General features: G+C 39.8%; 1 protein-coding gene across 1 annotated transcript in view; it reads left to right on the top strand.

Annotated features, from left to right (window-relative positions):
* eno2 (enolase 2) overlaps nt 1-15818 on the top strand; it is a 62526-nt gene extending 46708 nt beyond the window's left edge. The window contains exons 11-13 of the mRNA XM_061741459.1: nt 1251-1359; nt 4173-4231; nt 14803-15818. Coding sequence (XP_061597443.1) covers nt 1251-1359; nt 4173-4231; nt 14803-14872 — 238 coding nt within the window. The 3' untranslated portion in view covers nt 14873-15818. The remainder of the gene's footprint in view (nt 1-1250; nt 1360-4172; nt 4232-14802) is intronic.
* The last annotated feature ends 170 nt before the right edge of the window (nt 15819-15988 follow it).

Below are 15988 nucleotides of genomic sequence, written 5' to 3'. Positions count from 1 at the left end.
CGTCACATCCGCAGGACAGCGCAGGAAATTCCGGTCACAATTGCAGCACATTTTGCAGCACACAGCCTGTTCAAGGCAACGGAGAGATACACTAGAGGGCTCAATCTTTTTTGGTTTGGGACACTTAATCTGACATTATTACTAGAAAACTTAAAACGTATACGAATTTTTTTCATAAATCCTGCCTCATGCTCCTTTAAGCAGCCCGTTCCTCCCTGCACTCTTCAGTCACAACATCAATGGACACTTCATGCTGTTGGAAGCCACGTCCATCCCAGTGAGGATCGGGATCACCTAGTTGTCTTAGCAAGATGATTTTTTTTTTTTTTTTTTTAATTTTCATCCAACCGTCCATTTTTCTGCTGATTACCTGAGACCAGGCCCGCATTATGTCCAGAAATCCCCAGCCCTCCCTGTCCACGGTTGTCTTATCTTTGCTCTAACACGGCGGATGCTGAGACCAGAGGCTGAGCAGAGGCTCCTCCTGAGATCCAATGTGGAAACGTCTACAAATTTGTGTTTCAAAAGATATTTTGTCACAAGTGTCGGCTATAACATACTGAATTCTAATTAGGTTAACATGTTTGTATTTAATTCGATTAGATTAAAAAGGATAATAATTTGGATAGAGTGGGCTTTATTTATGTGGAATAAAATTATATTGAAATGCCTGAATTAAAAAAAAATAAAAACACTTGGTTATTAGGATTCCATTGGATTGCATTTAATTTGATTAGGCTATAAGTGGATTGAAATTGCTTTATTTAACTGATTAGGATGGAATCACATTTAACCCAAATAAAGTGGATTCATCTGAAATCTATTTAATGTGACTTGTCCTCAGATGACAGTAGTTTTGAACGGGCACCATTGAAGTGGGCTGAATTGCACCAGTGCCACCATGAGGTCATGTTTTTCCTGTCTTATACTGAAAGGACACATATTATGCTTGTTTCTGACATTCAAAGGTTTAAACATTTCTTAAACTTAAACATTTAAAGAGTTGCACAGTTGAATGAGCATTAAATAGCAGATTGAGAAGGAAGGGAGGGCATGGACGCCAAACATGGTGCTCACCGCAGAATACACAAAAAGGAAGATGTAGGCTGCACTATCTAGCGAACAAATAGAGCTTGAGTAGTGATCAAAGTAAAATGAATCTATTGCGGTGCTTGATCAATATGAAAATTGATCAAAGGGACATAATATGGAACCTTCAACTTCACATTAGATGTTGTAATGTGTCTCAGGTGTAAGCTGGCTCAGGCCAACGGTTGGGGTGTGATGGTGAGCCATCGTTCAGGAGAGACGGAGGACACTTTCATCGCCGACCTGGTGGTGGGACTCTGCACTGGACAGGTACACACATTCAATTCAATTCAATTCAATTTTATTTGTATAGCGTCTAATACAACAAAAGTTGTATCTAGACGGTTTCCAGAGACCCAGAAAATGACCCCCGAGCAATTATTACATAAACAATGGCAGGTAAAAACTCCCCTAGTGGGAGAGAAGCCTTAAGCCAAACAGTGGCAAGAAAAAACTCCCCTTTAGGAGGGAAGAAACCTTGAGCAGGACCAGGCTCATAAGGGGGGACCCTCCTGCCGAAGGCCAGACTGGGGGGGTCGGGGACGTCAGCAGCACAGCAGGCAGGTGGAAGCAGCAACGGGATGACCAGAGGGGGGTGGGGGGGGGGTACCGGGACTGCAGGCCAGCACGCAGCTCCCGAAGCTCCGGCTTGCAAACATGCACAAAAGAGAAAAAAGGGGACCAGCACAAGAAACTACAGGAACAATGGACAAAAATGATGGCTATGAGATTCTTATAATAGATAAAAATGGAAAAGGAGAAGAGAGGAAGGGAAGAGGAGAGGAGAAGGGTGAGAGGCACCGCCCAGTGGATCATGTCGGTGCCCCCCTGCAGCATAGGACTATAGCAGCATATCTACCACGAAGCTATGTTTGAGACTAACTATTATAGTCTTGTTCTATAGCTGCAACTATGACTACTGACTCTAACACACTAGAGTTTACACTACCTAGAGGTTTACTAACACCAGCTAGAGGTTTACTAAAAAAACTAACTATAGGCTTTACTAAACAGAAAGGTTTTAAGTTTAGTTTTAAAGGTGGAGGTGGTGTCAGCCTCCTTAACCCAGATTGGAAGTTGGTTCCATAGTAATGGTGCCTGATAGCAGAACGCCCGCCCTCCAAATCTACGTTTGGATACTCTAGGAACTACGAGTAAACCTGCACTCTGAGAGCGGAGAGCTCTGCCAGGAACATAAGGCACTATCAGGTCTTCCAAATAATGAGGAGCTAAGCTGTTTTGGGCTTTATACGCAAGAAATAACATTTTAAATTGGATTCTAAATTTTACGGGTAGCCAATGGAGCGACGCTAACACTGGAGAGACGTGGTCTCCTGCTGATTCCTGTCAGCACACACACACCAGGATCCGACTCTTATATGATGCCGATGCCAAATTCATCCAAACTCATTTAAACAAAGAAGTTGGATCAATTTAAAGGTGCAATGTATGATGAAAGAAACCCACTGCAGCTGCAGCCATCATAAGGAAAGTCAAAACTGATAGCAGAACTTCATTTGGATCCCTTTGTGCAGCTTGTAGAGCTTTTCTTTTTTTTCTTAATTTTATTTCTCTTTTTAATGAAGGCTCTTTAGCCAAAGAACATGATTTATTGAGCTGAAATAAACAAATTTGAGTTTTTGCTCTGTGTTTCATTCCTTTGTTTGCTTTGATTTTTACTTAGTGAATAATTAAACAAGTTCTTATTAAAATCTCAACATTGTTACCCCAGCTAGAAAATAAAGCATTCTGTAGTCTGTTAAAACTTAATTAATTAAATTAAGTAAACTCTCAAAATGGAAATCAAATCAGCTTGTGAGCTAAAGCAAAAACACTTTTATTTATAAAACTTTTATAAATAAAGTTCTTGATAGAAAATAAAAATAAAAGGCTGAAACGCAATTAACCACATTTTAATTAAAGTGGGTTGTTTATTCTATTAGCAATTAGCCAATGGATAAAACATCTGTTGATTTCACAAATTCCCTGTATGTTGACAGAAATGTCGTACTTTTACCACCTGTACGTATCAAATCTGAACTGTTACTCACCAAAATTGAACTGCAGCCATTTTATTTGAATAGTTTGTGAACCTCAAGGGTTCAGAAAAGAAAATGTCTCTCAAGCATATATATATAGACGCCCCATCGAGCTGCTCGATACGTCAACGTCACCGCCATATTGGATGTGGCAAGACTGCGCTGTAAACTAATACAAGTAAATTTACTTATTTTCATAAATCGCCTTTCTACAAAGAAATTTACGTTTTACATCTCATTTATTCATTCACACACGCACTAATATACTGTGGAAACAGTTAGGCACCAAATATAATATATTTAATTTTCTCAGATGGCAAAAATAAGAACTTTATTGATCCCACATAGGAGTAATTCATGTTATATCAGCTATAGAGAACAAGGTAGTGCCGAATAACGATATATATCCCCCCTCACAAAAATAAGAATGTTATTTGTTTTCTGAAAAATGGTTCAAATGTTATTTTATTGTCTGAAAAATGGTTCAAATGTTATTTTATTGCTGGAAAAATTGTTCAAATATGTTATTTTGTTACTTGAAAAATTGTTAAAATATGTTATTTTGTTACTTGAAAAATTTAAAATATGTTTTGTTGATGAGAAAATATGTTTCTCTATTTTTCTTATTTTTGTGACGGGGGATATATATTGTTTTTCAGCACTACCTTGTTCTCTATAGCTGATATAACATGAATTACTCCTATGTGGGATCAATAAAGTTCTTATTTTTGCCATCTGAGAAAATTAAATATATTATATTTGGTGCCTAAACTGTTTCCCAAGTATATAAGTGCGTGTGTGGATGAATAAATGAGACGTAAAACGTACATTTCTTTGTAGAAAGGCGCTTTATGAAAATAAGTCCATTTACTTGTATTAGTTTACAGCGCAGTCTTGCCACATCCAATATGGCGGCGACGTTGACGTATCGCAGCAGCTCCATGGGGCGGATACGGATATATATGTCTATGCCCCCAAGTCTCTGGTATTTTCTCTTCTTCTGAGCTGCCTGCAGGTGATCCGTTCCCTGTCTCTCTGTTGCAGATTAAGACCGGCGCCCCCTGCAGATCTGAGCGGCTGGCGAAGTACAACCAGCTCATGAGGTCAGTGTGGACAAGAAAGGACGTCTTATCTTAATGACGTCTTTCTTAAACAGATATCTTGTATACACAAGTTTAAGAATGGCACCAAAATGTAATCTGCATTGTAGGTTTTAACTCGTTACAGTCTCAACTTTTAGAGTTGGTTCTGTTGCAAAAATCTGCCCTGGCACTTCTTTAGGCCTTATTTGTCCTAACGCTGCAAATCATTGTATTTCTATTTTTCCTTTAGGTATTTATGCAGGTGTAACTTTTGCCATCTCCATGAATCCCTCTCTACTAGCTAGATCCAGGAGTATGTGGACAGTGATAGAGTTTTTGGGATTTTGCCTTTTATAAACCATCACAATAGATTTAACATGAAACAAGATCAGATCTGCGTGTAGACCTTCACAAAACAATGGCAGATACCGTTGAGTAATTTCAGCAATTTCAAGCAAATACCTCCATTTAAGTACTTGGATTATTGCCATTTATTTAAAAAAAAAATTAAATATTTTTTTGGACATCACTAGATTCTATTTGCATTATCATAGTGTTTTCCTGGAAATGCAGTTGTTGCTTGTTTGTGAACCTTTCTGCCTTCAGGTTTGTCGTCAGTAACTGAAAAGCTGCCCTGTTGGGTTGAGATTAGGTGATCGACTCGACCAATTAATTATATGCCATTTATGTGCCTTAAAAAGTCTTTTGAGGCACATAAATGCTGGTGTTTCAACACAAAATCATAAAAAAAAACCCTGTAATTTTTCTAATAACCCTGAACCTAACTGTAAATTCTGTGTTCACAACAAGAAAACAACAGCACACTGACATCGTTGGGAAACAATGAGTATTATCATAAATATTAATGTAAATTAGCAGCAATAGTTAACCAATCTAGAAGACAGGTTCTGCATTATATGTCATTCCTTAATTTCTGGAGATTTGTCTTCATCGTGGTAAAGCAACACCAAAGTTCACACAGATTTGACCTGTTGTGTAATCTTTTTGTAATCACGATTTCAAACGAATATGCAAAAGCTACAGTGATTTATATCACCTCTGGTGGGACCAAGTGGTATTACAAAGCTTGACTCTTCGGCGCAGTTTTTACAGCAGCAGCTCTGTGTTTAACGAGAGCTGTAGTTTCAAGTGTAAAACATAAGGCATCAAAGAGGTGAGGGAGCCTCACAACGCCTGAGTGAATGGCCTGATCCCAATCTCAGCCATAAACCCTCATCATAGACTCAACGACTTAACTGACGTCATGGGTGTAGTAATTTATACTTTTGAACCTCAGACTTAACTGTACCTCATACATACCCCTCATATATACACACTCACCACCTTATTAGGCATACTAGGTGTCCTTAATACAGTGACTGATGGGTTTACTTCTCTATTATTCATGTTTTTATGTCCCTCTTTTGGTTCTCAATGTGGCAGTAGCTCTGCAGTAACACAGATCTTTAGGTACCTGCTCTGTCTTAGCGCTTAAAGGCCAGGAAACTAATTGACATGACAGGCGACAGGAGAACTGGTGTCACCCCATGTGTCCAGCCAGTCAGGAGCAGCGTGAGAGGAGGAGGAGGAGGAGGAGGAGGAGGAGGAGGAGTTGGGACTATCCTGGTGTAATCCCATCAGACTGGAGAGGAAAGGCAGGAGAGGTTGAGGGAGGAGAGACTTACAGAGGCATAAACATGTTTCAAACACAATGAGAATCCAAAAGGCTTTATATACGCCAAGGAATACATCAGAACATCAAGAACAATAAATAGGATATGAAGGAATAAATTCAATTAAAGCTGCAAGCAGCGATGAACGGGCCCTCGCACTCACGGCCACCGCCCCCCATGAGCATATCAGAAATGACACCACCCACGACTCTCTATGTCAAACCATTCAAAAGTTATAGTAGAAAAAAGGGACAACCAATCAGAAGAAGGGTCGGGGCTAATTTTCACCAATTATGGTCAAGGACTCAATACCGAGTCCGATGACACCACCCACGACTCTCTATGTCAAACCATTCAAAAGTTATGGCAGAGAAAAGTATTCTAGGGGGCGCTGTTGAGCTATTAGGCCACGCCCATTAATGCAAACAATGAAATATCAAATTTATCGCCAGGCCTGGCTTGCATGCAAAATTTGGTGACTTTTGGGAAACTATCAAATAGGGACCAATCAGATGAAGGGAGGGCGTGCTTTTTGGCGTCTAGCGTTGCCACGGTAACACTTTTGAAAGAGAAAAGTAATGCGCGTAGTCGCAGGATAGAGACGCACATTTTGATGTATAACACATCTAGGTTCACGTTACAGTTCGGGCCGTATTAACTGTCGAAGGAATGGCATAAATTGCTCCAAAATTATGCGATTAATTCAGAATGTTCAAAATGGCCAACTTCCTGTTCGGTTTCGGCCATGGCGCCAAGAGACTTTTCTTTTAGTTGCGACATGATACAGGTGTGTACCGATTTTCGTGCATGTACGTCAAAACGTATTGTGGGGCTTGAGGCACAAAGTTTTCCGGGGGGCGCTGTTGAGCCATTTTGCCACGCCCATTACAGTTTTTCTTGATTGCCTAAGCATGATTTTCAAAACAGGGCCCGTGGTTTCAAAACACTACACACAATTAGCACAACAACACACCAAATTAGCAAAACACTACAGATCCTTTGCAAAATTAAACACGCTTGTAAAAACTATACACTTCTTTTTAAAAACCACACTTTGTTACCATATGAAACAAACACGTTTCACATTACTATACTCTGTTTGCACGAGTTACACTCTGCTGTGATAAACCTAAAACACTTTTAGCACTTCTACGTCCCTATGATTAGAGTAGGTTACTATCAACAAAGTACAAATATACAGTTTTTCTTGATCGTTTTGGCCCATTTTTCCATTCACAGTTTACTTTTTCAAAACAGCTCACACAAAGCCCTTAACAGAAGCTGAAATAACCAAAACACTTTATGATGTTTGCAGAATGACACCACTTTCTCAAAACTTGTCACACATCCATCAAAACCAAACTTTTCCATCAAAACCTAGAATTTTTTCTCAATTGAACATGTGTGTTTTCTCATTTATTTACTGTAACGATGGATAACAAAATTGAAACCACAGCTATCAATATCAACTTTTGTTCAACACCCTCATAGTATTGACTATTTTACAACTGACAACATACTAGAATTTGGGTTTTGTATTGAGCACTCTAACTTAGTTATATAACTTAGAAATATACTGTCACAGAGTATTTACAGTAAAATCAGAAAATGTGTATACAGTAAAATATTGTAGATCTGTTTTTGTATTGCTGAAGTTCCTGTCAACACCATTGATTTACATTTGTTCTACTGTGTACAAAATGTCAAGATTCTGACAGAAAAATAGTTATTGCAGTACTTGTCATATGCACATACTGTAAGCAATCAAAATGACAGGGTTCAATATGCAGTACAACAAAGGTCAATTCTCAAAGAAAGTACTGTAAATGAAACACAATCAAATGAAACCCTGTAAATATGAAAAAAATTGAAATACTGGAAAATTACGCATTGTCGACACGGGCCTGACGATCAGGCCACATGTCCTCATCCACATGTTCTCGTCCACATCCTCCTCCATCCATGCTTGGTGTCAACTTCAAGCTATTGACCTCTTTGATAGGTTGAGGACTATACTTGCTTTGTTTTGCAAAGAGAGTTCACACAGGTGCTGATAATTTTTAGAATTGAGAGAGCAGTTCCAATTGGCTGCTACAAAGTGTCTGCAATGTGTTGCCATGGTAAATCAGTTATGTTTTGTGTCTCTTTGTGAGAAGTGTGTTAACTGTTTTGAAAAGTGTATTACAGTAAAAGTCAAAGAAAATTGTGTGAAAGCAATGAGAAATACTGTAGTTAACCGATTCGCCAGAGAGGACTCTTGCTGTGCAAAGAAGGTGTGAGCATTAGATAAAGTTGACCCATGATGTGCAAAATGTGTCAAAGCAATCGAGAAAAACTGTAGTCTTTCTCTGACTCTTGTGCTTGGAGACCAATGAGCTCACCTGCTGCTTTCTATAGTGTAGATACACCTGATTGGTGTGTCTACATTTAAGCAAACAAGTGTTTGCACACCTGATGACTGTGTTGAACCAACTGGTTGGACGGTGTGCTAATTTGACAGTCAGTGCTTTGGTATTGCAAAGAAGTGACTTTATGATAGATTTTTGTGTCTAATGTACGTTTAGTGTGTTTAGTGTTTTGAAAATCACTGTGTGTAGAATTTTGCAACAAGTGTGAGGTTGACAATGTGCTTATAGTTGTGCAAATATGGGCTGATGTTTTGCTTCTTGAGTGTAAGGATTTGCTAATAGTGTACTACTTTTAATTTTAGTGTGTAAGCAATCGAAAAAAACTGTAATGTAAACCATTAAATATCAAATTTTTCGCCAGGCCTGGCTTGCGTGCAAAATTTGGTGACTTTTTGGGCACGTTTAGGGGGAAAAAAGGCCTTCCTTTTGTCAGAAGAAAGAAAAAGAAAAATTCCTACAGATACAATAGGGCCTTCGCACTGTAAGTGCTCGGGCCCTAATTAAAGCATAACATTCATACAATATAACATCAAAACAATGGAAAATTAATGTAAAAACAGTTATTTAAAATACAACACTCAGAGATAAGAACATATAATGAACAACATATTGCAGTTACAGTGAAATAACAGGAGCTCAGAATTGTATTGTGGCCTCATATTGATTGATTTGTAAACAAGCAACAATTCTTTGTAGTATTCTGTCATTAACACATAGTAGTACATACTACTGTAGTGAGTCATGTGCTTAGTTCTCTTATTTCTTGTTAGAAATTGGCTAGCTGTGTTGTGTATAAGTTGAAGTTGTCAGGCTTCTTCAAGCCATGTCTAGAGATGAGATATCTCACTCTTGATATTTGTTTGAGATGATAAAAAGTTGATTTTGGTGATGGTGGCTGTTAAAGGTCAGGTTTGAGTCAAGTAAAACTCTAACCTCGGTTTCTGTCTTGATGTCTCTAGAATCAAACTGGTAAACAATTATTGACTTCGTTTACATGCAGTCAAAATTCGGGTTATTTCTATTGTTCTGGTTACTGAAACATTCGGAATATTCCGTTTACATGCGTGAGCAAACAGGGTTATCCCTGTATACATGGTAATTAATCATTTGGGATATCTGGATCAAATCAGTGACGCACGGAGAACATCATGACGCAATTATCGTCATTTCTGCTTCTTCTTCCTGTATCCAAATTCAAAACAAATGCTGCTTCGCGCAACTTTTCACTCACCTTCTTGTAAATCTGGCTATCCCGGTACTTTCTAGCATCTGCAAATGCCAAAATGTTCATATTTTTCATTACATTTATGAAGTGATTAGTCTCTTCCTGGTCTTGCGTTTCTCTGTGTTTATAAGAACTTCCTGGACTCAAAAGACCAGGATTCCTTGTGAACAGAGCATGTGCAGAAAACAAATTCCTGTTCCGTTTGATGGGGATATTCCGTTTGGCGTTTACACGACCGAATATTTGGGTTTTAAAAGGAGTAACCCAGGGGTCATATTCAGGTTTTTAAAAACCCGAATATGAGCAAATTCGGGTTATTCAAAGGGGTTATTGGTGTTTACATGGCCGTGCAAAACCGGGTTATTGCCAATATTCGGGTTTTAAAAGGGTTATTGACTGCATGTAAACACAGTCATTGTATCTCCTTTCTGCTGCTAAATAGAATTATTTCTGTGTTGCCATTCTTTCATTGAAGGACATTTGATTTCATCGAGCTGTCCACTTGCTCTAAGCACTGACCAAGTGACTAATGGTGCTTTTGCATTAGTCTCACTTCTCCCCGGTTCTACCCATTTTGCGCTTTCGCACTAGGGCTGAGACGGGTAAAGCCGCTCCAAGTCGATACTTTTTTCTGTAACCATTTCAGCCAGGTTCTTTGCGGGCTGAGAAGGGACTATTTCTGACGTCACCACCCTCCTCGCCACCGATTGGTCGGGGGGCGGGGCCGTCACCACCCTCCGCGCCTCTGATTGGTCGGGGGGCGGGGCCGTCACCACCCTCCGCGCCTCTGATTGGTCGGGGGGCGGGGCCGTCAGACGTTTGAATCAGGAAGCGGGAGTCAGAGCGAGGCGACTCGCGGCTCGCAGCGATTTTATTATAAAGCGCAAAACGTCTGTTTGGTGATCCAACTCTGAGGTGCAGATGTTCATAAACATGGTGGCTGAGGAGAAAAAATTTAAAAAGGGATGTAGACGGGCTGTTTTACTCTCAGCCGCTCCCGGCTCCAGCTGATTTCTCATCAGCGCGACATGAACAAAGCGGTTGCGCAATCGAGTACGTCACAGCAGCTTCACCCAAACCTGCCCACTTCTCCCCTGGCAATGCGAAAACACACGGGTGGAACCGTGCCGTACCGCGCCGAGTGGAGCCGGGCTCAACCGATACTAGTGCAAAAGTGGCATAATGGGCCATAGCCATTTGGTGAAAGAGCCAAGTAAATTGGAGTGTCATCTGCATATAGATAGTTGTGGTAAGCGGTATAATTGTCATGGTGATTTGATCTAAAGGAAGTATGTTGAGTAACTAACAGTAGTCCAAGAATTGACCCTTGTGGGACTCCACCTCAGAGTGCTCTCAGATTTAAGTCCTGCCTTTGAGAACCAACAAAAGTTTCCATTCTTTCAAGAAGGACTTCATGGTGCAAATGATCAAAGGCTGAACTAAGATCAGGCAGTGCTAGAAATTATGTTTTACCTACCATTATGGAGATTCTGTAATCACATATGTAATCGGTACATTCAAGTTTAAAAGTTCCCCACACAGACAAATATAAATGCACATATTGATAAAAAAATATTTTTCTTAAATGCTGTGATGTCATCATAAGCTTTTTAAATTTGATACAGGATTAATTGACTATCTTGTCACCATATGTCACAAATAGTGAAATAGAATCAGAATCAGAATCAGAATACTTACTGTCAGTGTACCTGGGTACAGTGAGATTTGAAGCAGCATCACCTCTCCAGTGCAAGACAAATAGCAGTAGTGCAAACAATAAGAAATATAAAACAATAAGAAATATAAATAATATAAAAAATATAAAAAAGGTTAAGGTGCATTTGAATCGTTTTTTTTTTTTAAGTATAGTTAAAATACATTTTAATAATAGTATTTTAATGATTTTATAATCCTTTAAAGACTAAACTATTTATAACCATTTCATATTGTTGGGTATGGTTATTATTTATTTTGCTTTTATTATCATTACTATTTTTTTCTCAACAAAATTTGGTGGACAAGATGAAAAAAAGGTTATACACATTAATGTGTCTTAATAATATAAGATTTATATGACTGAATTCTCTTACACAGCTTACTGACAGAGTCTAGTCTAGTCTAGAATAACAGTCTTTGTAGTTATTCTTGTCTTGTGAGACCAACATCAAACATGTTTATGAACAATGACAGCTCCATGCACAGACTAATGTGTTTGTTCCTTTGTCTTTACTCAACAACACTTGTCCCTAGTCTTTAAGTAGCTTTAAGGTTGCTAAAATAAGCTTATTCCTCACTCTTCACTGTTTCCACTTACAGAACCTGGTGGTTGGACAAGGCTTGTTATGTAAGAATGGTCATATTAATGTTGGAGGTCAACCGATTATGCAAATGGCACTCACCAGAGCGTACTCATGAACATGCAATAAGTTTTCCTTGGCTGACTGGAGGGGAGTTGGAGGAAAGTCATCCGTGAGGTGAAATGTGAATTTGAGATCACCTTGGCAAAGCTGATTTTCAAGTCCATGAGGCACGTGGAGCTCAGAAGGTATAATTGTTGTATTTTAATTGAAAGGTCACAGGTGAAATCCTCAACTTCCCCAGCCTACAAGACTAAATATGGAAAGATTCTCAACGCTGCTTTCCCCTAGTGTGTTATATACTATAAAGAATCTGTTTAAACAGTGGAATGACCTAGTTTCATCTATTACTGTATACTGATGCTTTCTGTCCCTCCCCTGCTTGGTGAGGTGTTCACAAGTGGAAAGTAGGTAAATGTACTAAAACGAATGGATCGAGATCATGAAAGGGTTCTGCTGTGGTCGAACCTATGGAGCTAGAACAGTCTCATAATTCACAAATGCACAGACCGATTCACAAATGCACAGAACAATTCACATGTGCGTAGGTCAAGATACACAAATGTATTTTTGATTACAAATATAACCTGATTTATCAACGGTTTTTGTCTGTGAGCTGTGCTGGATTTTCGTGTGACTTTTGAGACTCCCCTGACGTGACTCGATCAACAAATAATTTTTTTTTAACACGGAAGGATTTGCAACCAATCAGATGTCTTCCTTTGTTTCAGCCAATCATATGAGCGCACCCCACGTAAGGGACAATTTACTTGTTTGTGCCGTTCGCGCTGTTCGCTTAGAAAAGTGATTCAATATTTCAAGTTGGTGGAGTAAAGATAAATAAACAAGACAGCAACACAGAATGGAGAGAAGATCACTGCTTTGTTTTTCTTGTGATCTCGGTAAAGAGAACAACGCGATGTCACATATCGAGGTTTGAGGACCCAGATGCAGGAGAGCGAGAGGCAGGAGTTCAGCAAAAACAGGGTTTATTCCGCAAAAAACGAGAACAAAAAATGCTGCAGAGCAGGATCAAATCAAGAACAAAACAGGAATCAAAAAAACTAGGCGTGGAAACATCAATCAATTTCATTTTTTTTTATTAATGGAGGGAGCAAACAGTATGGAACGACAGGGAGCAGGGGAAAGACAAGACCAGATATACACAGGGGGTAACGAGACACAGGTGTGAACAATCAGGGCAGATGGAAAACAGGCGGGGCAGAACAGAAACACAAACTGGGGGAAATGTCAAACACTGACATTGGAGATGGTTTGTCGGGCCGTTCAACCAGAGCCGTCGGGAGACTGGAGAGCTCTTAGTCCTGGCGATGCAGCGACTGATGACGAGACACAGTGCAGATATTTCTGCATTTGCTCCGTTTAGTTTGTTGACGTGTTACATAAGATTGTCCCGCTGATTCAGCTCAGAACCAGACAGACGCAGCAGAGAGCTGGCCGTCATCCTGCGCTACCTGACGGGGACGAGCTGCAGCGGCCAGGTGGAGCAGCACGCCACTCGCGGCCAGAGCGAGAACTGCAGGTTGCGTTCTGAACAGCAAATATATTCGCCCCCGTCATTTGACTCGTCGACAGGCTTGTTCTGAAGGACACCTTTAGTTCAAATACAGAAATATTTCCGGTTTCTCATCATCATTTGCTGCATCGGCAGGACTAAGAGCTCTCCAGTCCCCTGACGGCTCTGGTTGAACGGCCCGACAAACCATCTCTGATCGCGCTGTTCTCTTTACCGAGATCACAAGAAAAGCAGAGCAGTGATCTCCTCTCCATCCCATGTTGCTGTCTTGTTTATTTATTTTTACTCCACCAACTCGAAATATTAAATCACTTTTCTAAGCGAAAGGCGCAAACGCAGTTCAAACAGCAGGTGTATCCGCCCCTTTAATCTGATTGGTTTCCGAGTAAATCGTCCCCCACGTGGGGTGCGCTCTTATGATTGGCTGAAACAAAGGAAGACATCTGATTGGTTGCAGATCCTTCCGTGTTAAAAAAAACGTATTTGTGGATCGAGTTACGTCAGAGGAGTCTCAAAAGTCACACGCAAATCAAGCGCAGCCCACAGACAAAAAAACGTTTGTAAATCACGTTATATTTGTGTGTGCATCAAAAATACATTTGTGTATCTTGTCCTACACACGTGTGAATTGTTCTTTGCATTTGTGAATCGGTCGGTGCATTTGTGAATTATGAGACTGTTCTAGCCCCATACGAACCTGTTCCACGTGTCCACAAGAAAATGGAGTCATGACTTTGGAATATTTGTTGCAAAGCAGAATAAATTAAAAAAAAAAGTCATGCAGCAGTGAGAAAATTTAAATCATTACATGATCAAAAACAGCTTCATAGCTAGTTTGCTTGTTTGTTTGCTGCTTGAAAAAGAACTCTCTTTCTTCCTGGCATCTCAAGCAGGTTGTAGCCGGCCCTCCTGAGCCTGGGTCTGACGGGAGTTTCTTCCATGTCTTGCTGAAATCTGTTGGTTCCTTTAGTTAGTCGCGATACAAATAAAGTTAAAAGTTGAAGTTTTAGTTGGAAAATTTTGAGTGGAATTATTGTCCATCATTGCTGAGCTAAAGGAAACTTCAAAATAGGTAAAATAAATGAAAAACAACCCATACATTATAGTGGTTTATTCAATAGCTAGAGATACTGGAGAAACCAGCAGCCAATCAGGAGAACTCAAAGTCTTACGTCTGCCTTAAAATCTCAATAATGTAACGATAACTTCCAAAAATCCCTTCAACACGGTTATATGATGTCCAAAATGTCATGTTTGAGGTCCAAAGGACTTGGTACTCTTACAAAATTGTGGTAGAGCACTTTTACACATTCAGTTATTGGAACAAAGTGCAGGACAATGCTTTATCGTAAGCATGACCTCTGTTTTGTCCTCTCTTTCTCTTCTCTGCAGGATTGAAGAGGAGTTGGGTGACCAGGCTCGCTTTGCGGGCCATAACTTCAGGAACCCCAGCGCTCTGTGAACCTGACAGACGAATGCCTCACACACGCATGCACACAACCACACACACACTCTCTGACGAAACCAACAAATGAGGAATGAGCCATGTACAAATATAGATCACACAAATTCAGGAAAAAAAAAAAAAAGAAGAGCCAAGCAAAGGAAAGGAACCACTTATGCACTGGACTGAAAGAACAGAGATGATGCTGTATGCAGACACGCACACTCACGCACACTCACACACACTCACACACATGCACCTGTATGGAGTACGCAGATGCAACCCCTGATAATGCATATGCAGAGGAAAACACAACAAGAATATAATATTTCTAAGCCAGACATGCACTGTTACTGTAGTAGTAGTTCATGTACCGCTAAAAGATATACCTGCGAGATGAGTATTGTTGTAAAAACAGGAATAAATGATGAAAAACATTGTGGAATAATGTAATCTGAAGCACTCAGCTGAAAGAGATGGAAGAGATCAAGGGTTTACCGCCAAACTAGAACGATGCAGTTTCAGGGCAATCGAGTATCAACAACAAAAACACACAATGTTACACTGGAAAACTCACACATTCAGCCGTGTCACACTCTCACCTGGACACTCGAGTACCTGCACCCCTCCCACCTTTGTCCTCCCCCCTCAACCTCTTCTCGTCTACTTTTTCTCCTCGTCTCGTCTGTTTCTCAGTTTCAGTCGCTCCTTTTTCTTCCCGTTCAAATGTGATTCTGATGATTTGTCCTTCATGCTTGAATTTCTGCCTCTGTCTATAAGAAAAAGAAGTGAAAATATATTGAGCCTGAGTCCCTTTGTTCCTTTTGTCCCCTTCTGAATGTCTATAGAATAGCTGTGTTGAAAAGAAGAAAGAAAATGAAAACAAAAAACTTAAAGAGAATGCTTGATGTTCACAATATGTGAAAATATGTGAAATAAAAATTCATTTACAATTTCAGCCCCAGCTAAATGAGTTTTGTGCTTTTTCTGTCAGTATTTCTTCTGAATATCTTCTTACAGATCATCTACTGACGTTGATGCGGAGGTTCACGACTTTGTAGCATTGTTTGGTGACTTTTATTTTCAGTTATGTTTTTTGTTTGTCTGCTTCATACTTACTGGGTAAAACTGCAA

This window comes from Cololabis saira, chromosome 15, assembly GCF_033807715.1.
Source record: "Cololabis saira isolate AMF1-May2022 chromosome 15, fColSai1.1, whole genome shotgun sequence".
Taxonomy (NCBI): domain Eukaryota; kingdom Metazoa; phylum Chordata; class Actinopteri; order Beloniformes; family Belonidae; genus Cololabis; species Cololabis saira.
Note: the sequence above shows the minus strand (reverse complement) of the source record. Positions and strands in the feature narration are given on the sequence as shown.